General features: G+C 44.8%; 1 protein-coding gene across 1 annotated transcript; it reads right to left on the bottom strand.

Moving 5' to 3' along the window:
• Positions 1 to 905: 905 nt before the first annotated feature.
• specc1la (sperm antigen with calponin homology and coiled-coil domains 1-like a) lies at positions 906 to 23,698 on the bottom strand. The gene is made up of 16 exons (XM_061037225.1): positions 23,546 to 23,698; positions 15,266 to 15,422; positions 15,048 to 15,186; positions 13,329 to 14,962; positions 12,977 to 13,184; positions 12,775 to 12,848; positions 11,043 to 11,218; positions 10,704 to 10,867; positions 10,089 to 10,219; positions 9,238 to 9,328; positions 8,699 to 8,788; positions 8,450 to 8,609; positions 8,204 to 8,306; positions 6,581 to 6,697; positions 6,416 to 6,475; positions 906 to 4,742 (listed from the first exon to the last, which is right to left on the bottom strand). Exons 2-16 carry the CDS (start codon positions 15,383 to 15,385, stop codon positions 4,653 to 4,655), a joined length of 3,357 nt encoding a protein of 1,118 aa, XP_060893208.1. The 5' UTR covers positions 15,386 to 15,422; positions 23,546 to 23,698; the 3' UTR covers positions 906 to 4,652.
• Between the last annotated feature and the right edge of the window lie 780 nt (positions 23,699 to 24,478).

The following is a 24,478-nucleotide window of genomic DNA, read 5'->3' as shown; positions in this document are numbered from 1 at the left end:
ACCACATTACTCCTGTGTTGGCTTCTCTGCACTGGCTCCCTATAAAATCTAGAATAGAATTTTAAATCCTTCTTCTCACCTACAAAGCTCTAAATGGCCAGGCACAATCTTATCTTAAAGAGCTACTAGTGCCATACTACCCTTCTAGAACATTACGGTCCCAGAGTGCAGGCCTGCTAGTGGTACCTACAGTCCCCAAGTGTACAATGGGAGGTAGAGCCTTCAGTTATCAGGCCTGCTCGTGGTACCTACGGTCTCTAAATGTACTGTGGGAGGTAGAGCCTTCAGTTATCAGACCTGCTCGTGGTACCTACGGTCTCTAAATGTACTATGGGAGGTAGAGCCTTCAGTTATCAGACCTGCTCGTACAGACACACTGTACTTTTAAGAATAGACTTTAAACTTTACTTTTTGATAAATCTTATAGTTAGAGCTGGTGCTGGTGTAGACCAGCTCCTAGTAATGCTGCTATAGTCTTAGACTACCGGGGGAACTGGTACCTTGAGCTCCTATCTCCCTCCCTCCCTCTCTTTCTCTCTCTGTGTGCATTCACACCATATTACTGTAAATCTGAGTTACTAACCATATATTTCCTGGGAGCTCCTGAGCTCTCTTAGGGTCCTTGGGACTTGCCTGAACAAGTGGAGCTGGGGAATCGAGCCCTCAGCCTTCCGGTTGAGACTGCGACTCTACCGAGTCTCAGCCAGCTGGTTATGCTTAAGTTTTCTGCTTTTCGTCATGCTCCAGGTTTCTGCCTGATCATCATGAGTCTGGTTCTTCTTGAGGTTTCTGTCTGTTCATCATGAGTCTGGTTCTGCCTGTTCATCATGAGCCTAAATAATCTAGAATATAATAAAGAGTAAGGTCTTCTACCTTGTTAGGACATAGAGGAGAACAAACATGGCTGTTTTAATGGTCTTTTAATACTTCTGCCAGATAAAATAAAGTAACATAAAATTCAGACAGCTTTTTTTTTTTTTACAACTGATTATGATAGTGTGAACTTAATACTGTAGCTTAGTCCCTTTTAGACAAACAAAGAGGCATACACGCTCACCAAACAGATTTTATCATTCAGCTTTAACTTGGCCCACGCAGGGATCATTTCAGCACTGCATGTAGTGTAAAGAAAACAAAAAGACATTTTCCACATCCAAAACGTGGCAATTGGGTGAAAAAGGCAACATGGAAACAAAATACGTTCAGTGAAATTCTCAGAGCATTTTCAAGTAAACAAATAAAGTAGCATTATGAAGTGGACCAAAGGAAGATTCAATGCACTTTTCACATTTGCTTTGCTTGTTGTGGTAAAGAGCATCATCTCAGGTCTCAAACAGTGTAACAGTGGAATGTGCTGCCGAGCGGTCGGCGGCCGTCTGGCCTCAGCAGTCCGACCTCAAGTGTCCATAAATCGCTCGACATCGGTAAAGTTGGAGCTCATAACGTTCAAGGATCACTAAAGCGTGATCAAACACATTTCACTTTCAGGATGGAGAAGATTCAAATCTTTCTGAAGTTCTCACGTTCCCGTCAGGAGCCATTAATCAAAGGGGGCCAGCGGCCAAACCAAGCAGAACACAATCAAACAGTTGGCTGATAATCATCCTCAGCATCACGGCACCACACACTGCTATCTACAGAGCGCTAATACCTTCCAATGTGTTTAAATTCACTCACACTCTCTCCATGAACAAAATAAAAAAATGTCATTGTTGCAGGCTCTTGTGCTAACTTTCATTCACTGAATGTCTCTGCAGTTGTACACGTTGGGCTGATGTGGCTTCGGCAAACAGCACCAGCAGGATGTGCTTCTAAATCTTCACTTAAACCTTCGTCTGATGTAGCCGTGTATACAGTCCGGTAACTTCATCTGACCCAGGTCAAAACAGCGTTTGGTCACTTTAACCGCAACCCTGGCTGAATTCATCCAGCTTCCCCCCCAAAACCGGTTGTGTGACCATCATTCTCCGGAGGGCCCAATCAAGAACCTCACTTTAGTGTCACAGTTCCACTCCCAGAAGCTCAGGCTACACCGCTAAGGCAGGAAATGAGTGTGATATCCAAAAGGCGTTTCTCAGAACAGCTACTAACGTCTGTGTAATCGATTCAGACACACAAATAAAGCAATGACCTCACTTCTATGATTAGAAACTAGGCAAATAAATACAGTGAACTTGGTATGTTGAGGCACAATAAACACGACAGCAGTCAGATAGCACTTCACGGAAACACTTCCTTCAAAGTCCCCCGAATTAAGAATCTCAGAACAGAATTTGTAAGCGTTCGATAAATGTGTTAAAGCATATTGTACTGTTTAAAGCACATGAAATGACGTGTAACGCCTGCTGACAACTTCTGCACTGGCGTCCTTATAAGCTACGACTACATCAAAGTGTGTTATTAACCATTTGTTTTGATGCTTAATCTGGGGGACGTAAAGGCTCACCTTCAGCTATAAAGTCGCCAAATGAAGTTTGACAAATTTAACACGACGCAACACAAAAAAACAATCGTCATGGTAACAGTTTGTGATACTTCTAATGTCAAAAAAACATCTTGTCTGAAACAATTAGAGCAATCGCACCTAAATAAATCACGGGCACAATCGAATCGTCCGATTAATCGTTAAGGTTATTTGGTCAACGAGCGAGATTAAGAGTTCGGCAACAATCGTTGACGTTACAGACACAGCTCAGAAATTTTGAGAATTATTTTTACCACCGTCGTGCCGAGCGTTAACGACAAGATTTCTGTACGTTAGATATAAAGTTACAGCTAGCAGGAGATTAGCTTAGCTTAGCATTAAAACTTGGAGCACAGAGGAGAATAGGTGTCAGGCTCCATCTTCACACCAACATCTCTAAAGCTTATTAGAGATTATTAGCACAACTCAGATATAACAGTTTAAACAGCAAGCTTTATTAATAAAGTCAGAAGGACGTGGAGGTATCAGGGACGAACAAACGACTCCACGTTTCACTGAGTTCTTCACATTGTTAAAGGTGGTGATGTCTAAAGTAGCTCTGCGCTCAGGATGCCCACTGCAGCGCTGTGTGTACCGATGTGTGGCCTGAGAGGAAGGACAACACCCTCCACTGGCCTGCTACGTGAATTTAAGCTACAATATCGTAGGAGCATGAATGAATGAATGAATGAATGTGATAAATGCACGAGTTGACTTTGGACAGAGCCAGGCTAGCCGTTTCATCTGGTTTCCAGTCTTTATGCTAAGCTAAGCTAGGCTAAGCTAACTAGCAGGTTTTAGCTTCATATTTGCAGCATTGATGGTGCCTCAATCTTCTCATTCAGGTATCAAAAACAAAGGGAAGACATTTTCATAAATAAGTGGAATTATACCTTTAAAGAAAGAAGCATTTACCTTCAAGTAGACGTTTTGTTAAGCTGGTATTCAGATACTGAGGTGATGACGCGTGTGTACTGTATGTGCCCAATGAAAGAAGTCTACATGCAGGACGCCAGCTGCAGGCCTCATCTATGCACACACACTTTACTCTGAACATGACTTCTTCTCTCACCATAAAGTGACAGTAAAGTCACGTTCAGTGTGCTATGTTTCATTTATGTTTTTATTGTATGATCGTGTAACCGCTCGGCACCTGAGGATGCAGGTTGGCTGTGCACCGGGTACCCTGTTGGTCCTTTACATCACGCTCACAGTTTACCGTTTAGTGTTTAAATCCATACTCATTACAGGAATGTTAGTTAACGAGCGGTGCTGCTGCTTAACAGAATGTGTAGTCGTTTTAAGGAGCGTAGCATATTTCTGTGTTCGGAGAATAAAAACATTATAGGATGTGGATGTAGAAGCTGTCTGCAGCGTCAGTCTGATGACCAACTCGCCACAACATCAACACTATAAAAGGCGTCTGAAACATATTTGGCAACAACTTGTTGAATCTTCAGCTTCACAAACTGTAGTGAAAAAAACCCACAAAAACACACTCTGCCTCTGCAATGATCAGGCCTGGAGAGGGAGCTAACATCCGGGGTCTCCTGCATCAATTGCTCACATAGGCACTTTATCCGTTAAAAGAGAGGCATCTGTATCGTAGTGGAAGACTTGGTGCAAAACAAGGCTGCGTCCATCTGAATCTCCAGGCTTGGCGGGGAATTCCAACATCCCTAATGTTTGGTTCGATACTCTGTGGGAGCTGCGTATTTCCACAAAATATCCAGAAGAAGAAAAATGGCGGTGAATCCCTCTGCTTGCTAAGTAGCACATTGAAAGTCTGAAAACACCTTAAACATGAGTTAACTGTGATGGACGATAAGCCAGGGAGAAGGCACTGAGACTTGGTTTCTTTTTCTTGCAGCTTCTTCAGAAGATCCCTGGAGGCAGAGATGATCTTAGAGTCAGTTCCTACTTGGTTCATTAGTTACCAACAGTAAAAGGCAAGCCCTACACAAGTCACCCTCAGCACTGCATGGAGGATAGCGTAGCTGTGTGTTTGTGTCCAGTGAGGCTGTGGTCTGCTTGTAGTGTTGAGTCATGCTGAGGACCGACATGCAGCGTGTGTGAGACGGGCGTTGCTGTTGTGTGGGGAGGGTGAGGTATAACTGTTGACTGGAGCTCAGGAGGGCTGGCGTAGCTCTGATTGTGCTGCAGGCGCAGGGCGGCTGAGACCATGAAGTCAGGTCTCAAAGTACTTGTAGATGGCTGTGACATAAGTCATGACACTTTGCCAGTCAGGCCTCTCTGTGTGCACCATCTCGTTTAAGTCCTGGAAAAGACAAAGACAGAAAACTAAGCCAAGTGTAGGTGTTTTTCCTTATTGAGAATGAGTGTATGTTTTAAATCAGGTAGACATTATGACACATACATATAATCACCACTTCTTAAATGTAACACAAGACATTAATGAAACATGCTATGTTGAAGTGCTGTCTTCTCTGACAACAATGCAGCAGCCAGTATGTCCTCCTTCTAACTTTAGATTCTGCTCCTGAATGCTCTGGATTTGTTTGGACCAGAGAAGGTAGGAGGTTTTAAGACACCCCCGCACAGCCGTTTTGGACGCCCCTCAGTTTACCAGATATGAGAGCAGTTATCAGGTCAACAGGTGTTGCAGCGATGGAAGCGGGCAAGAGAAGTGGTTCAGATAGAAGTGATTGTACTCGACCTAAAAAGCCTCTGCATGTTTCTAATAAGCTCCACGAGCAGAAACGTGCTCAAACTAGGATCAATATTGGAGATGTTTTTGAAAAATGGAGAGAGGTTAGAACACAGAAAGGTTTACAGACCCATACAGAGCTGGATAAACACTGAAGCTTCAGTGACTGTAAAATAACTCTAGAGAGGAGGAGGAGGGGGGGGAGACAGGTCTCTACAATGTTTTGAATCTTGACTGCAGTACCCATTTTAAACACTAGTGGTCAGAGTTACATTTTGCTCCTTTAAGTGGATAGTTTGATTTTTTTTATTGGGGGGGGGGGGGGGGGGGGGGGGGGGAGAGAGCTGTATTTGTCAAATTGTGTTGTGTTGTGATCTGGATCGATTCCTGCGGGCCTTTTCTCGACGTCCAGCCATTATGCTAAGCTAATCTTCTCTTTTTAACACGTACAGCTCCATATTCACCTCACAGGAAATCGAGTTATTGTAAATAACAGACTTGATGACATTTAGTGAAGTTCTGTATTCAAACACAATATTTTTTGTAAGGTTGTCATTTCGCTGATTTATTCTGTCTGAGTTATGTGACGCAGCACAGCCTCAGTTTTGTGATGGCTAACACATCAGCAGGTAAAAGACGTTTACGAGGACAAAAGCAGAACTCAAAGGACAAACTGGATCTCTGCTCTGGTTAATGATTAAAATGAGCAGCGCCTGGGGTTGAAATGTGTTCTCACTACGAGTTAAGAGGAGCTTAGTGTGTAAGAAGGAATGAAATAAGAAATCCAGAATCAGGACAAACAATGGAGCGAGGAGAACAACGTGTTCCTGTACATCTTCCTAAGGGATTAATGTCTAAAAAAGGCTTTTCATATCTGACCATAGTTTTGTTTTCTCTCCACGTAAAGTCAAGTTATATTTGGAGGTGATTTTTGCCGTTAATGGAGAGGACGGCCGAAGAAAGACGGGAACCGTTTGGAGGAGAGAGAGGGGGAAGACATGCAGCAAAGGACTGAGATCGGGTTTCAAACCCAGAACTTCCACCAGATATGCATGCATTGTGTGTCCGCTCTGCTGCGTTATGGCTCAACAGTGTCTGACTTCCTGCTCTGTGGTAGCAGCAGCAGAGCCAGTGGAAGCACACACAATGTAGAGGTAGGCCGCGGCCGCCGTGACGATAGCTGCCTGTAGTGTATGTACATGGGGCGCGCGCCACAAATGCTAAGCTACCTAGCGCCCCTGCTCATCTTTCTTTACATAAAGTCATAGTGGAAGAAAGCTTACCAAAGTGCATTTGATGCCCACACTTTCGGCCGCCTGGAAAGCCAAGGTGAAGTTTCTCCTCTGAGAAAAGAAGAGTACACAGAGGTGTCACACTACAGCACGTCAGCTCATCGTACAGTGGTGATAGCTCGAGGCTCGTGGCGCTCTCGGAGGAGCAGTACTTGCCTTGTCCTGGCTGCCGAGCTCTTGGTAGGGGATGTGTGCGGGCAGGTAGGTGTGGAGCACAGCACAGAAGGCCAGACCATCGTTCCAGCTGCTGCTGAAGTTTGTGATGTCAATGTTCTGAAAGATAAAGGTCAGAGGTCACTTCAGTCCAGGATGAGACATCTGGCCTTATCTGTACCTGAGGGGACGACATTTCATCCCTGGTCATTAATGTCACTCCCCACCACCGGCCTGCGTTACGACGACACATTCAACAATGTACAGACCCGGTCATCATGGAAACACTTCAACCACCGGGAGTGATGACGGTTGTGGGACTTTTATGTGAAGCATCAACATTACATATCACATGTATCATCGTTTCCACTGTGACCAGCGTGACCTTTGCAGCGGCAGTAAATCTGTGATGTGTGTGTAAACGAGACGGGAAGACAGAATGACATGATTCAGTCAGTGTTTCTGTCTGCTAGATAACACAGGATGTGTTAAATGTTGCCCACTTCCTGGTGAAGATCTGAGGCGCCATGGTAACCGCAACCTACATCAGACAATAGGGGTAAACATCACCTCAGTTTGCAGGTGAGTCTCCACCACCTGTTGATGGTCTCTAAAGCTCCCTCATTTACAGGTTGAAGCTCCGATGTTTATCTGTGAGCATACTCAGACTCTAGTTCTTAATATTTGAGAGACCCAAAGACTATACGCAACCACAACCACAACACCGTCACACTGGACTGAAACAGAAAGAGAAAATTTAAATTAAAGGAAGAATGTGCAACATGTTCCACATAAATATCTTATAAATCCAGTGTATCCTGTGTAAATGTGTGTCTGAGTCATGACTGTCTACAATGAGTGAGAAGCTCGAGTCCTGCTGGCTGTGTTGTTGTCAGAGCTGTGTTTACATGGACGGGACGGCCGGCTCCTCCCCTTTTGTATAAAAGCTGTTTTAGTCAAGAACTAGAGAGAAGAAGAAGAACATACTCACTGATTATTTAGATGTTAGTAAGAGTTTTTAGATCACGCTCATTCTGTGTCAAATTATGTGCAATGTGAAGCTACAAGCTAACTAAAGAGCGCTAACATTAGCATGCTAACAACAATACAGACCACGGGTGATTGCAGCTCGAGCAAAGGACAATTTAGTCTGCTGCTTGTGCTTAATTTTGTTTAATTATGGTGCATTCTAACTGATAACTCCTTTGTGTGAACGTGAGTGGAGAGGGGTTGGAGGTGTGTCTCTGGAGGAGAGCAGAGGCTTCAGTATGGAGGAGGCGTGGCCAAACAGCAGTTTGTTTTGGTTTCATGCTGGAGCTCAAGGGGGACATCTACTGGATCAAAAAGTCGCACATTCTACCTTTAAATGTATACATCTTTAATCAGACGTGTGGTTGGCATCTTTTCCACTGGAGCCCGTTTTTACATTCTTTGCCTGCCTCTCTATACAACAGCTCTGCTAAAGCCGATTTCACATCTGCACTCAGATCATTTCAGAAGGACTGACTCTGCTGTGTTCTCACATCAGCTCACTCTGACTTTCTGCAGAATGAATATGAGGAGGCTGGAGGAGAAACTCCGGGTGAAGTCTGAGTGAAGAATGTGTCTGTTTGTGTTCACACATACCTGATAACCCTCAGTCTTCTTCTGGCACCACTTTAGCAAAGCATTTCTCTTAGAGCCGCCGTACTCTCTGGCCAGCGCCGACAGCGGGTCCTTCCTCTCTTCTCTGTGAGACACACAAAAAGAGAGAGAGAGAGTGAGCCAGGAGAGCGGTTACCGGCTCCTCTTTACAACAGTGTGTGTTTGCTGGATTAAAGACAAAAAAGAACAACACACTACTTTTATTCAGTACAACATTAAGAGTGGTACCTTATGCGACTGCGTGCTGTGGGGGTGACGGAAGCTGTGGGGGAGGAGGAGGACAAGGAGAGAGGGGAGGAGGCGGCGCTCAAGGCCATTAATGAGGTTGAGGACGTCCCGTCTGCAGCGGACATGTCCCTCTTGATCTCCTCGCTGCTCCGGCGGGACACTGCTCGGGGACAAATATAGATGTCTCATTAAAACTTCGGACTCGATTACTTTTGGAGCCGTTTCTGTAACAGGAGCAGCATCTCTAACCTGAGATCGTCTTGGTGGAGTCCATGTTGGAGACCCGTTGGAGGGCAGATGATGGCCTGCCGCTCGAGGACCCCCTGAGAAGGTGCTCAGCTGTGGAGACAGTAAACATACAGCAAGTGTTTTCATAAGGGACTTCCTCTGAAGTGAGCAGTAACAGGGTCAGTCAAGAGTGAAATGAGAACTGAGTGGGGACATCGGAGGCTATGGCCTGCACGTTCACAGGAAACCCTTAAAGCCGCTGCTGGTGAGAGTGAAGGGAGGAATATGGTGCTTTATGTGACGGCTCGTTATTCCCCTCTTATAATCCACTCCGGGGTTTAGATTAACTAGACATGAAGTCAACAAACATTGAACCTGCTGGGAAAAACTGTGGCGTTACTTCTCATGAGAAAGGGAGGGTGGTCTATTCAGGACTGTATGATGGTTACAGTGTCCTCTGTTTGACCCTTTCTGATCCACTTTACAGGTGTAAAGCTGCTTATATGATGACAAAGGTCTGGAGTGAATGTACAGCATGTTGACAGTGACGGCTGCCTCACCTGGCATGGTGATGTCCGTGTAGCTCGGCCTCTTGTCACTCAGAGAGGAGAGCGGCTTGGCTGCTGACATAGACCCGCTGATGGAGTGTCTCTGAAACAGCAAAAATAACACCGAGGTCAGACATGACGTAAAAAAATTAAATAAAGTGACTTGAAAGCTCTATAAGTTGTTGTTTTTGTCTAAAGAAAAAAAAGATGTTAAAATAAATATGACAATATTGTTTAAAAAAAAAGAAATTAGTCAATTTATAACCTGAACGTGACATGGTTTCTCAAAGACGGGGTCAACACAAATTGGAGTCACGTTCCCAAAGTCGAGTTTCTCTAAAACTCCTCAAAAGTTTATCCACTCCACAATTTTTAAAATCAAATACGTTAAAAAGCCCAAAGAATGTGGCACCTGTGGCTAGTGGTTAGAGCGCGCCCTATGTACGGAGGCTGTAGTGTTCCAGACGGGTGTCCCAGGTTCAAATCCGACATGTGGCTCCTTTCCTGCAAGTCACTCCCCACTCTCTCTCTCTCTCTGATTTCTGACTCTATCCACTGTCCTCTCTCTCCATAAAAGCCCAAAAAGCCCAAAAAATAGACCTTTAAAAACACCCTGAGATGATCTGTACTCATCTTTGATCTGATCTTTTACTTCTTAAATAATTAAACTTAATGATTACTCTATAAAACATCTGTTCCTCATTGAGAATGCCTGATAGCATATCCTAGAGGGTGAACTGGAGTCAGCTGCACTGCTGAGTCAGAGGCTAACTTCTGCTCCTGTGATATGAAAGGCTATCCGTCTCTCTGTGATGATTTGAACGCTGACCACTAAAACTTCTGAAATGACACACGTCCTGTACCTGGATGGGTGAAACAGCAGCTGCCGGCGGCGTCTTCAGGGGACTGGGGCTGAGCGGGGTGGTGCGGGGCAGCGGGGCGGCTGGCGCTGTTGGAGCCACAGAGGCGCCATTTGTTGCAGTGGGAGACGGACCTTAGTGAGGAGAGGAACAAACACAAACAGAGCAGTTTAGATCTGTTTCTAACAGGAACACACACACAACTTTTTTCAGGGAGAAAGGCGCTGGCTATGCGCTCTGGTGTGCACATCTCCATGACAACAGTCTGTTGACAACGCCCGCTGTATGACCCACACTGCTCTGTTACTTTTTTCTGCATGTTTTATATTTGAGATCGTTTATTCCCCGATCAGACACGGAGCGAGGAGGATGTGAGTACAAGACACGACCTTTAGGAGACAAAACTACGGGGAATATTAAACATTTGGAAAAGAGCGCCGGTGATGTCAACAGTGCCTTTCTAAAAGGTGAATGATTTTCATTTTGAGTGCTCGGAGCGGCTGTACTAAAGTGGAGAGCTCAGAAAACAACGCTAGGTGACCACAGGGCTTTAAAAAAACCATTTAAAATAATAAAGAAGTGCAGGACAGTGGAGCGTCTTGTGATGCTGCGTGGTACCTTGCGAGGCGCTGTCAAAGCTCTTGATGAGTGTTTTGACGGTCGGGGAGGGTTCTGAAGAGGTGGAGGATCGTCTGCTGAGCCCCATCCCCTGCCGGAGAGCAGCCAGGTCCCTCTCCACTGCGTTCATGTAGTTATACACGCGGCCTCTCTCCTCGTCCTGCCTGGGAAACATTAGAGCGGTTAGTTTATTCACACGATGACGTCATTCATCACAGAGTGTCTGGAGGCCTCTTAAATCAGTGATAGATGAATGTAAACTCCGTTACTAAGCAACCAGATTCAGTTTGTTTACAAACACAAGACAAGAAGATGTCAGAGTGACTGCTGGCTCCTTACTTGCGGGTCTTGACCTCGTCCAGCTCCTTGCTCAGCTTCTCGTTCTTCTCCAGGGCTTCCTGCAGACGGCGCCGCAGGTCTCCGATCTCCTCCTGAGCTTCTGACTTGATGTCGTTAGCAATGACGACGGCGGTCTGCAGATCAGCCTGGAACTGACGCCACTCCATGGACTCCTCCTGCACACACACAGACACACACACAGCAAAGACTTCAACATTAGTTAAGGTACATGATATACTGGATTAGGAACACAAAAAACAAGCTGCATCATCTGACACACTGTCAAACTGATCACAGTCAATCTCCAGATGTTCTTATTTAGCACCATTTTTCATTCACACTAATGATTTCAAGTCTAAAAGTCCCTCTCCTTTTAACTTAAAGCTGTGAACTATAACTAGCTGCACACAGTCATATCTGGCAGATAAACTGATCCATGCAGCACTACACACAGTAAAGTTTCAGACTAAGAAACCAAAACAATGAGCTGAAAGATGCAGAATCCCTCACTCAGATGGTGACTCTTTCTTAAGCCGTTTAAACATCTGCACTCCTGAAAATATCTAGATCATTTCATAAGGACTGCACCTGATAATATATGCAAGTGTGAAAGCCCTTTATGTTTGTCATTGCAATTCTCACTTAAGCCACTTAAGGACTTGGACATTGTCCTGGTGGTGTGTGTATGTGTGAATGCCAACAGCTGGATCTCATCATCCCGACTCTCTGCAGACTTCTTTCCTGCCGGCCTCCTCCTAATTAAAAAGTCTGCATGACATCAGAGGCTAAAACTGAGATACTTTTAAATTGGGTAATTTCACATCAACAGGTGAACAGATTATTATCTTCAATCAAACATTAAAGAATCATCATTGACCAACACATGACATTTGACATTAACACCACTGAGCTTGAACAGTAGTGTTTCCTGCTGCAAAGAATTATCTCAAAAATCACACAATGGTCTACCCTTCACTTTCTCCTTTACTGTAACTCACTCTCTCTACATGCGTCAGCCAATCATCAATAAACCGTTTCACAGATAAAAAGGCAGCTGCAAGATTATTAACCCCAACAGGCCATGGCTCCCACATCTCCCCCTCCCTTCATCGGCTTCCAGTAAAATTCAGAATCAACTACGAGATCCTGTTACTCACATACAAAGCACTGCATGACTTCGCCCCGACTACATTCCTGACCCCCTCTTCTATATTCCCCCACCTCGTCCACTCAGATCATCCAACCTCGGCCTTCTTACCATCCCCTCGCTCCAATTATAAAACAAAAGGTGATTGTGTTTTCACTGTTTTAGCCCCGACTCTCTGGTCAACTCCAACAAACCCTCAGATCTGCAAAATCTTTGGACTGATCTAAAACCTCACCTGTTCAGACGAGCCTTCATGTGACTCCCCAAACCCTTTCTTGTGCTTATAGTTTGTTCCTGTGTTTTCATTATCTTAGCTTTTCCCGGTTTGACATTGTGACCTGTGTATGTAAACTTTGTCTCCTTGTGATTTTTTATTTGTGAAGCCCTTTTTAACTGAGCGCTTCAGAGATCTAATCTGTAAAACACCTACACCTTGCCACAGCACCGTTCTGCCACAGGTAACCTCCTCACATTAACTGAGCTGTGAGCGTGTGTCCTACATGTACACGATCACCAGCTGCCAGGGACACATGTGGAAGACGACTCCAGAAAATATCAGAATTTGAAAGGGGACTTTAATCTTACCCTCAGTCTGCGGTGAAGGATCTTAATCTCTCTCTCCATGTCGTGCTTCTGGTCCTGCAGCTTCTTCACCGAGTCTGAGACAGGAGGAGCAGTAAGATCAGGAAGAATAGAGTTATCAGGGGCAGTCTGCCTTGAACTTTCCAGAAACAGAAATGTGTGTGTGAAAAAGGGTTGAAGTTTACACTGCTGTCCGTCCACTTACTCTCAAGGTCTGTGATGATGAGGTTGTCATGGAGTTTCAGAGCTCGGTGCTGCTCCACCTCGTCCTCCAGCTCAAAGATGGTTTCCTTCATGTCTGCGACCTCCGTCTCTTTCTCCAGCAGATCGTCGCGCTGCTTCTCCAGAGCATGCGCCTGCTCGCCCATCTGCTGCTGCACCTGCCCCTGGAAGTCTCTGTATTCCCGGTCCAGCTGCTCGGACACAAAGAGGGGCAGTGAGATAATTAGCTTACCTATGTTAAAACAAAGCAGCAGCAGCAGTGGCATGCTGTAATTCTTTGAGAGTTACTGTACACTGGGTGTCATCCCAAACCCTCTTTTCAAGTTTGAACTGACCTTACTAAAAGTCTCCTGGAGCCGCGTGAGTTCACTGTGGGCTTGCTCCAGCTCCTCCTGCAACTTTGCCGCCTTGGCCTCCGCCTCTTCTTTCCCCAGACGGACTCCCTCCAGCAGCTGGCAGATGTCGTTTTTGTCCCCCGCGGTGTGAAGAGAGTACAGCTCGGCCACCCTCTGCCTCTCCTGGTCCAGCTGGGCCCTGCAGCGGTTCAGCTCCGCCTGATCGCTGCCCACCGCTGCCTTGTACTCCTCGAGTGCGGCCCCCATGGCCGCCCGGCCCTGCCGCTCAGACTCCATTATGCGCTCCATCTGGTGATTCCTCTCCTTCAGCGCTCCGATCATCTCCTGCGCCTCCGCGTTGTCCTGTTCGGCCATCTTCAGAGTGTTGGACAGGTGTTGTTGAACCCCCAGCAGCTGCTCTCTCTCAAAGCGGGCGTTATCCGTCAGGTCCGCGTAGCGCTGCTCCAGCTCCAAGTAGCGCCCGCTCTTTATGTCCTCCTCGAGCGCGTACGATATGTGATGCTCCTCCAGCAGACAGCGCAGGTATTCAATCTGTCGACCGTACAGCTCCAGCTTGTCGCTCTGCTGACACAGAGAGTCCATGAGGATCACCTTCTCTTCCCCCAGACGTTCGTTCTCTCCGTTCAGCTCCTGGGTGATCTGCTGCAGGTCGGCCAGCTCCTGTAAGGTGGCCTGGAGCTCCTCGGCGGTGCTGTGCTGGTTCTCCTCCATCTGGTGGATTCGCTCCGTCAGACATGCCACAGACACCTCGCTGGCGTTGCCGCTGCTGCCCCTCCGCGAGCGGTCCCTGCTGGGCGCGCACTCAGACTCCGATGACGATGAGGCTCCAGAGGGGGCGTCCAGAGCGTCGTCGCTGGAGGTGACGACGCTCTGGTACACCTCGCTGGATTCACTGTCGAGGTTGTCGGCCGAGCCTCCGTGCTGATGCCCTGTGAGCAGATCCTCCAAAGAGCCGGGGGCGGAGCCTTCGACCGAGGAGGTGAGCGTGCCCGTTCCTCCGCCGTCGCTTTGCCCGCTGCCAGCCGCCAGGTCCGGGCTCAGGGAGGCATAGTTGAAAAGTTTGTCTGAAGCGTCCAGCCTCTGCTCCAGAGAGAAGCCCAGGGCGTTGAGCCGGTCTTTAAGCATCCTGTTCTCGCTCTTCAGCATGTTGAGCTCCTCTCTGATGGCCTGGTTCTGCTCCTGTAGGAGAATCAGCGTGGACTCCACGTCGGCCGCTGTGATGGCTGACACCTGGGGCTTCTCTTCCTCCATGGCTCCTTCCTGCGCCGTCGCTTTTTTCCCTCCCAAGCCGAGCTGGACCCTCATGTCTCTGAGCTCACCGCGGAGGTGGATGATCTCCACATCTTTACTTTTAGCGAGACCCAACAGGTCTTTCACTTTGGCCTCCAGAGCCACCTTATCGCTGATCTGGCCATCTGATTTCGACTTGCTCATGCGGCCTTCGGACTCTGCTGGGATTTGATTGCGGGATCGTTTTCCTGAGGCCACATCTCCAGCTACACTCCCCGACACCAACTGCTTTTTATTGGCCGTGGTCCTGGAGGTCCGGAGACGGTCTCGAGATGAATTGGGCTCCTTGGAGACTGAAGTTGTTGTCCGCTTGGATGAAGTACCTGGTGAGAGAAAACAGTTAATCTTTAAAGTGCCATTAAGAGATGAATTGTTTTTTGGGTAAGGAATATGTCCTAATAGAAATACCTGATGTTGTCTTTGTCTTGCTGTCTAGGTTGCTAGCATTGGTTCCAACGGAGGCGGTCCTCTTGGTCTTGGAGACAGCATTATTTGACGCAGGATTCCCTCCGGCCATGGCTGCTAAAAGATCATCATTGCTTTTCACCTGAACGCACAAAAAAAACAGCAAAGTAAGTCAAAAACAAACTTTAAAAAGCGGCTTTAATCAGAGTTTTTTTTTCTACCTTGGACAGAGGTGCCGTTGCACCGGTCTTTGCTGCAGACTTTCCCGTGGTAGCAGCGGCCTCTGCCTTCCCTCGGTCTCCGCTCACCTTACTCACCGCTGGCCGGACCGACTTCTTCATGCTGCGCTCTCTGAAGACGATACATTGACGGCTCAATCTGTGCACACAGAGGGTGGAACAAATGTAACATGCACAGACATGTAGGGGTTACAAATAGGCTGTTGAAGGCGAGACATTGACACCTGGTTACGCCTCATCTGCAATGCATGGAGGACATGACACCCCCTGTCTGCCATCTGAGGTAGTAACAGAGGTGTAATCAGGGGAGACCCACTTAACTTAGCAGCACCCGTTGACTCCACCCTTTATGTTCCAACCTCAACAACACAGCGATGATGGAAGGAGGGTTTGTTGTGCTGTTGTACTTTTGTTAACGTTCTACCAACACGCCACCCTTGCTCTCTTTCCTTCTTTCTGACCACGTTTCACTGACCAAAGGACGACAAATCATCACGTTTATTGACTTTCATTTATCTGTCTTAAACTAACACAGAGACCCAACTGAATGACCGAGCACTTCTGGAAACACATTCCTCGGTTTGTCTCTGTGATGTGAAGTCAATCCCACAGAGTCGATGTTTGGGGACGTAGAGGAACATTTTGCTTATTTAGTCGATCTTCATATTTCTCCAGAACAAACATGTTTATTGATATTTACATTATAAATCGTCACTTTGGTGGTACTTCCACTTTATTTACTCTGCAGTTACATATGGGGTCAGTCCCGTCAGCTGTGGGAGACCGGACCACCCATGATACAGGAATGTAGACTTCACTGAGAGTGAGGCTTTCAAAGGACGACCAATTTCTCTCCACTAGATGGCTCTGGTGTGTGTGTGTGTGTGTCTGTGTGTGTAAAAGTGGAATAATTTGGTTTTAGAGTCTTCTGCCTCACAGATGTAATCAACAGGTCAGGGAGTTTTTCAATCATTCAAAGAGCCAGAAAAGGAGAAGCAGATTCTCCTTTCGAAGTGAAGGCTAAGACCAACACAACGGCAGAAACAAATGTGATGTCTCTTCTGCGACCGACCGGCTCGACACGACTCCTGCCTCATAATCATTCAGTGCCAGAAGCAGTGGAAAAAGTTCAAAACTACCAGCCTGACATAAAGGGATACTTCCCCCGTTGAAACATGAATCTGTATTGACATTGGGTCATATATGTAGAAATGTGAAATACATTTTGAAGTTGGTGCCTTCTTGACCGAGAAAAGACAGAAAGTGTCTTTTTGGCTCATGTGGATGAAAGACAACAACTCCCAGAATGCACAGCACCGTTGGCCACTAAATCAGCCTCAACTGCTTGTTGCTATATTGCGGCTCGTAGAGATAGCCACAAATCCAATTTGAGCACAAGACCTTCAAAATCCCCTTCATCCATATCAGTTTAAAGTTGAAATATACTTTTATCATAGCCCCCCTTATGGGCAGGTTGAAAATATGAGGAACTAGTTTCACCCCCTCTAACCACTCCTTTTCAAAAAAGAAATACAGAGCTTTCCCATCTCAGGGGAAAATGAGGGCGGGATGCATGACCATTCAAAAATACTACCAGGTTTCTAATGATACAAAGATTAATGCAAATGGGTGAAGTATCCCTGAAGTTCAACTCGACAACCAGGAGAGGATTCTTATTGGCTTTATGTCTCATTCAAAGCAGTAACATGTTGAACTAATCTATTTACTCAAGCTGTTGTTGGTGCTACAATCTTGCCAATATAACCTGCATTAATTTGGGCTACACCGAGGTGCTGAAGAAGCGGTTTCCTAGCAGAGAGCTTTACATGGTATTGTTTGCATGTTGCGTCCAGCTCTGCAGAGAGCCTAAACTGATGCCATGATAGGAAGAAAGCCGGTTTGAGACAGCTTGACACCAAGAGTGAGTACTTGAGGCTTGAGCACAGATTTCTTTTACCACTGAAGCTCTTAAGTGAGGAAAAGTTAGCTGACACAGGAAGGCACTCTAGAATCCATTCCTCATTCAATGTTTGTTTTTTGGATATGAAAATAAATCAAATGAAATTTCAGTGTTAAATCAGACTTGATGAGGAGCAGTTGACCCAGCTGGTCAATGTACCACAGCTGGGACACAAATGTTGAGACATTTAACAGACTGAATCTTTACTAAATAATAAATACACATTATCAGAAAGCAAAGACAGCTGCACACAACACTCACGTCTGAGCCACATATTCCAAATGAACCTGCTGACGAGCCACCAGTGAGCGAGGCTTATTCTAAAAATCAATGCTTTTATTACAGATTCCAGCTTTGTCTCCAGGGTTCAGGTGTCACTGTCTTCCTTCACATAATATCCACTTTGAACACACAGAGTCTTCAAAGCTAGATCCTGACTGGTTAATTAGCCAGGCGATAATATCGGCCGATATTAGCTTATCCAGTGACTGTTGGTATCAGCTCATTTTATCTCAGATATGCGCAGATATTACTAATTCAGATCTTTTATTCACCAGCCAAATAGCATTTGATTTGAGTCTCATTGTATTAAACTAGCAGTTCTCTTTCACCAGCAGAGGGCACTATATGGATTACAACAAGCATCATCACTATCGGTTGGGGCCCTACTCCAAGCAGATGATATTTATGGGTTTTGGGATAATCTTGGCCTTTAGTGATATAAATTCTGAGAAGTGTTAAACTACAACTAATTTATATGGACAACAAGAAAATTGCAAACCCTTTGTCTTAAAGGTCACATATCCTCCTCCTCTTCAACCAGTTTAAATAAGTCTCAGAGCTCCTCAAAACATGTGTGTGAAGTGTCTTGTTCTAAAACCACTCTGATCCTGTATTTGATCATGCCTATAAACCCCTCTATTTCAGCCCTGCTCAGAACAGGCTGTTTCTGTGTCTGTACCTTTAAATATGTAAATGAGCTGTGTCTGACCACGCCCCCTCTCTGGAAGGGCTTGGGTGTAGTCGGTCTTTCTCGCTCCATGTCCTATTGTTTACTGTGAGAAGGCAGACTCAGACGGCAGAACAAACACCTAGCTGTGGGAGTGTCTCCTACCTGGGGGAAGTTGCAGGACATTACATATTAGCTAAAAACAACATGCTTACAAAGAATCTGTGTAACATGCCATCAAACCACAGAGAGGAGAGTTTGTAAGTTTATAAAGAGACACAAACAAGACGAACAATCTTCCCCTGCCTCATGCTGAGGAAATGACTTCTAATGAGTCTCAGCTGTTTCCACTCTGCTGCCCAGGTAGATATGTACTGCAGGCTCAAGGTCACAAGCTGAGCTCTACTTTTAAAGAGAAACACTTAGATGTATATGATGTTTACATCCGTACAACTCTTCAACCGTTCATGATGACAATATTAATCTCTTCCCCAGTAGGTTTCGTTTCCTCAGCCTGCTTGCTTCTTGAGTTCATCTCCATGCCTGCAGACTTGACCTTATTAGGAAGCTTCATGTCATGCCTTACTTTGAACATGCTTTTTCTCATGTCTGAAGAGTGTTTGTGAGATCTTCCCTCTCTATGTCGACGTGTTGTTTTAAATCATGTTTGCAGTAAAGCTATAAATAGTTGTCTGTGAAGCTTCTGCAGTCTCTCAGTCTGTCTGTGCTTCTACAGTTTCAGACAAAGACAACTCATAATCTGTATCATCCCCACTGCATCTCTAAAAGTCGGACAATAAACCAAGAAGGAAGAAATGTCTTCAGCAGCTGAGGAGACAGAAGAATCAATATATCTCTTTGCACGTCTTACACTGCTCTGCATGTGTTTGAATGTATTTATTCATAACTAATATGTTCTGCAGGGCGGTTTCCATCAGTACTGGCATGTGCACATAGCAATAAGCCAGTTCACTGAATAGCTGAATGTGTGTCAAAGCAGATGTCTGAGCTAGAGCACGGCTCTTTTCATTGGATATGAATAGACATGGGATCGCAGGCGGGGGACCCAAAGTGCAGCTAAATGGGGCAGAGGCAGTCGTCTTTCTGTCACGGTCTCACTCTGCAAACTGACTGCAAAAAAGGTTTACTGTGTACCTTCTTTAATATTCAGACATTACTCCATGAATTTGACCACACTGGTCTGTCAGGAACAGTTTGTATTTGAGGAAAATGTAGCCTAAATGTAGAAGTTTAAACCAACATGTGAAATTAATCAAGCTGCTTTAAAGATGATGCTGTTTCTATAGCTGTTCCTACAGCTGTTTTCACACATGCACTCCTGAAAATATCCAGATAACTTCAGGAGGACTGCTCCGGATATTCTCCTGACCTGGTTGTTCACATATACTCCTCACAGCGGGAGACTATCCCTGTCAGACAGGAGGGGGGGCGGGGGGTCTCCTGAGGTAAGGCGTGATGTAAGAAAAAACTTTGAAATCCGTAATAGTGACAAAAAAAAAAACATGACCATCTATTGTTTTTCACAACAAACCTCAAATGAAAACAATTTTCTTTTTAATTATTGCTGTGATACAACATATCTTTACCATAACAGGTGATACATACACTGGGCTGACCTGATTGACAGGTGTAACGGTTTGTCAGGTTAAGACACCCGCATCAGCTCCAGCTCTTATCACTTTGATATCGCTGTGAGAGTAAGGAGGGTCTCAATAGAAATATAAACACATGCAAAAACCAAATATCGCTTTGTGCAGAATAAGCTGCTCCCCCCTCAATCGGGGGGCCACCAACACTTCGTCCTGATTCATGTAGAGCTCCAGGATTTTATCACAGAGGTCATGAATTCAAAAGGATGTGATCCAGGGCTGAGCAAAGGAACAAGTGGATGTTGTGTTCTTTCACAGAAAGTTGAACAAAGCATGAAACTGAGACGGAGGACGCAACAGACATCTAACATCTGAGAAAGGACGGAGGCAGGGGGGGTGGTACCAGTACTCACGACCCCCTTTTCCACTCTCCTTCCTTATTCATGCTTTAACTGTGCCGAGGCACTTCCTTGCCATAACATCGGCTTCCTGTGGTAGCGCCTCCACTTGAAAAAGAAACAGAGAACACTACAAAGGTGACTCCGTTAACAAGCACACACAGGCATCAGTCATCCTTACAGGGAGCGGACATGGTCAAACTTTGAGATTAATTTACCAAAACCTACCTCATGATCATAAGCACGGGTTGCAAAGAGGCTATTTTTATAAAAATGCATCATTTAGACAAATAAAAGATCAGTCACTTAAATGCTGTGAGTGACATATTTTCCTCTTCTGCATCAACCTGCAAGCGACTCAATCGCTTCAAAGGACGTTATCTACATGCTGTGTGGACGAGTTGTCATGCCTACGGATTCATCCTCATCATATGTAACCAATATGAACATATGTTTGGTTCTGATTGATAATAAGTTCTCATGATAACACATTTCCGTCTGTTTCCTCGATTGTAGAGCCCAGCTGATTAATCGGTTTGCCGACATTATCAGCCGATATTAGCGTATCACATGACTATCAGCATCGGCTAATTTTATCTCTGATATGTCCAGATAGATCGAAGATAGATATAAGAAAGATGTCAGCCGATATATCGGTACCAGATTTTTTACTCTCCTTAATATTGGTTCCAGTATCGACATCTAAATATTCATATCAGCCATGCCCTGCTCAATGGTAAATGGACTTGAGATTGTACACCGCAGGTCACACCTACACATTCACACACTGATGGTAGAGGCTGCTGTGTAAAGAGTCCATCAGTATTAACTCATCCATTCATACACATTCACACACTGATGGTAGAGGCTGCTGTGTAAAGAGTCCATCAGTATTAACTCATCCATTCATACACATTCACACACTGATGGTAGAGGCTGCTGAGTAAAGAGTCCATCAGTATTAACTCATCCATTCATACACATTCACACACTGATGGTAGAGGCTGCTGAGTAAAGAGTCCATCAGTATTAACTCATCCATTCATACACATTCACACCCTGATGGTAGAGGCTGCTGAGTAAAGAGTCAATCAGTATTAACTCATCCATTCATACACATTCACACACTGATGGTAGAGGCTGCTGAGTAAAGAGTCCATCAGTATTAACTCATCCATTCATACACATTCACACACTGATGGTAGAGGCTGCTGAGTAAAGAGTCCATCAGTATTAACTCATCCATTCATACACATTCACACACTGATGGTAGAGGCTGCTGAGTAAAGACTCCATCAGTATTAACTCATCCATTCAAACACATTCACACACTGATGGTAGAGGCTGCTGAGTAAAGAGTCCATCAGTATTAACTCATCCATTCATACACATTCACACACTGATGGTAGAGGCTGCTGAGTAAAGACTCCATCAGTATTAACTCATCCATTCAAACACATTCACACACTGATGGTAGAGGCTGCTGAGTAAAGAGTCCATCAGTATTAACTCATCCATTCATACACATTCACACACTGATGGTAGAGGCTGCTGAGTAAAGAGTCCATCAGTATTAACTCATCCATTCATACACATTCACACACTGATGGTAGAGGCTGCTGAGTAAAGAGTCCATCAGTATTAACTCATCCATTCATACACATTCACACCCTGATGGTAGAGGCTGCTGAGTAAAGAGTCCATCAGTATTAACTCATCCATTCATACACATTCACACACTGATGGTAGAGGCTGCTGAGTAAAGAGTCCATCAGTATTAACTCATCCATTCATACACATTCACACACTGATGGTAGAGGCTGCTGAGTAAAGAGTCCATCAGTTGGGTTAAATAACAAAGAGTAAGGTATTGTACCTGCTTTTTGTCAAGTGTCTCGAGATAACACTTGTTATGGGTTGACAAAATAAAGATTGAGATAAAGATTGACATGAGAATTAGCGGGAGCAATTGTCTTGCTTGTCTTGCTCAAGGACACACCTGACAAGTAGTTGAAGGAGCTGGGGGATCGACCCCACGACCTTCAGGTTGTAACACGATTGACTCTGAACCACAGCCGCCACTGTGCCACTTGAGTGACATGCAACAGTTTATAACAATGGGGACTTTTTCACTAAGCTATTTTCTAAAGCAAAGCAAAGACGAGACAGATTTATGTCATGAGTGAAATATCTTGGACATTGATTCAAAGAGAGGGCAAAGAAACATCAACTTTCCTGGCTTTTCCAGGAAAGGCAATGAATATTTTAAATGACCTGAGTACGTTTGAGAGGATGATTGAGTAGTACACACACAGAGAGGCCACAAGTCTGCAGTAATGTGTCTTTAGGACCACCCAAAGGTTACTGATAAGCTGCAACATCAGTTCACTGTTGACTCTGCTCGGGAGAAATGTACTTTGTTCTTGGCTACACCCACTTAACACAGCTAACGTTAGCCGTATTACTGTTAATTAACCACATAAAGACATAATATATCAACTAAACATTTTAGGTGGAGACTATTTTTAATCCATTAAGAAAACAGAAAACGTGAAAACTGGTTCAGTAAACACGGAGTAACAACTTGAAAACACAGAGATAACCCTGCTAGCTAGTTAGCTTTAGCTAAAATGTCAGGCACGCAGGGAATGTCAGTTATTTCACTTCCTGTTTGACTTTCAGAACAAAAGCCCCAACACCAACTTAAACTGAAACTTATAATAATATCGAAACTCCATTAAAACTTTCACATTTTCAGATTTTTACAGTCATATGTAATTAATACCAAACGACAACTCTAATTTCTAATTTGAGGTAGTGTTGCTGAGCTGTTCAGGGTAAATCACGTCGTAAAAACACAACAAAACTGATTTACTAATGAACGGAATAACCAAGTTGCTTTAAATTAAGAAAGAAAGCTGGATTCAACTTTAATAAGTGGTTAACGCAGTCACAATGAGGTAAATAATTATAAATTATAGTTGGCTACCACTTCGACACATTATCTTATTTTGAAATCAATCATAGTAGAGAAAGCCATGCTGTTTTTATTTAGCTTGATAGCTGCTGTCCAAACATCTAGTTTAAGGTTTCAAACAATGACTGTCACGTTATTTAAGACGAACAAACAGGACAAAGTGAGTCTGCGTAGTTAACGTAACTTCAAAGTACGTGTTTGTGTTTGTTGTCAGTCGGATAGTTTGTCCTTAACTGTCAGTAAACAATGAAAAAAGCTAAGGATGCTAACAATGCTAATGCTAACAATGCTACTGATAGGCGAACAATGTTAGCATTAGCCGACACACAGAAAAGCGCTGTGTCATTAAACTGATCAAATATTCTTACCTGGTGTTCACCTGTGTTTTCTGTTTAATGGGTGGTTACATGTCCGTGGTCGCTAACAGTTCGCTGATCCACAACGACAGGCAGCATCGTTTACGGATGTGAGCCCCTCTGAGCAGCCGGATGATCATCTGCTGCTGCTGCTGCCCCCTCCTCTGGTTGCATCATCTCAGCATCACCCACTGAAAGAGGAGGGGAGGGGAGCAGTAAATTCCCCGTGAGTAGAGTTAAAAATCCAGCATTTAATATTATTGTGTCCAATTTATTTCAAGCTCTGCAAATTCTGCAGAGCTTTTCTCCAACCAAGCCTAACATACCTTAACATTAACAGTCTATGGTCTACACCTTAAAGGGGACATATTATGAAAAATCCACTTCTACAGTGTTTGTGAACATATATTTGTGTAACCTGAGTGTCTACTGACCCACAACATGTGAAATAAATCCATCCAGTCCTTTGTTTGTGGTCTGCATAAGTCTTACAACACAGAGAAAAATGCTCTGTTTCAAATGTGCTCTCCTTGTGATGTCACAGTGGGATTCTGGTTAAAAAAAATCCCCTCCCCTCCCCTGGTATCTCCACCCATGGACTCCACCACCAGTCTAGAACAAAACTTTTGAGCAGGTCTGCCATTTTTATTCTCTCTACAGAGGAGTGATGTCTACGGGGAAAACTCGGGCGGGGTCATTGCATTTAAAGAGACACACACACCAAAACGGAGCGTTCTGAGAGAGCTGGTTTATACAGGGTCACAAACCTCCTCTGGTGCTTGATTCATGTTATATATATATATATATATAATTTTTTTTTTTTAAAGATTTATTTTTGGGCTTTTTATGCCTTTAATGGAGAGATAGGACAGTGGATAGAGTTGGAAATCAGGGAGAGAGAGAGTGGGGAATGACATGCGGGAAAGGAGCCACAGGCTGGATTTG

The sequence above is a fragment of the Labrus mixtus genome, chromosome 5, assembly GCF_963584025.1.
Source record: "Labrus mixtus chromosome 5, fLabMix1.1, whole genome shotgun sequence".
NCBI classification, from domain to species: Eukaryota; Metazoa; Chordata; class Actinopteri; order Labriformes; family Labridae; genus Labrus; species Labrus mixtus.
Note: the sequence above shows the minus strand (reverse complement) of the source record. Positions and strands in the feature narration are given on the sequence as shown.

What these genes read in the sequence shown, in the direction of transcription:
- specc1la (XM_061037225.1), bottom strand. Translation starts at nt 15,385, where the DNA reads ATGAAGAAGTCGGTCCGGCCAGCGGTGAGTAAGGTGAGCGGAGACCGA. An exon ending in CAACGGCACCTCTGTCCAAG is followed by an intron (nt 15,187 to 15,265) that starts GTAGAAAAAAAA and finishes TTGTGCGTTCAG; the next exon opens with GTGAAAAGCAATGATGATCT. An exon ending in CTGCTGTTTCACCCATCCAG is followed by an intron (nt 9,329 to 10,088) that starts GTACAGGACGTG and finishes TTGCTGTTTCAG; the next exon opens with AGACACTCCATCAGCGGGTC.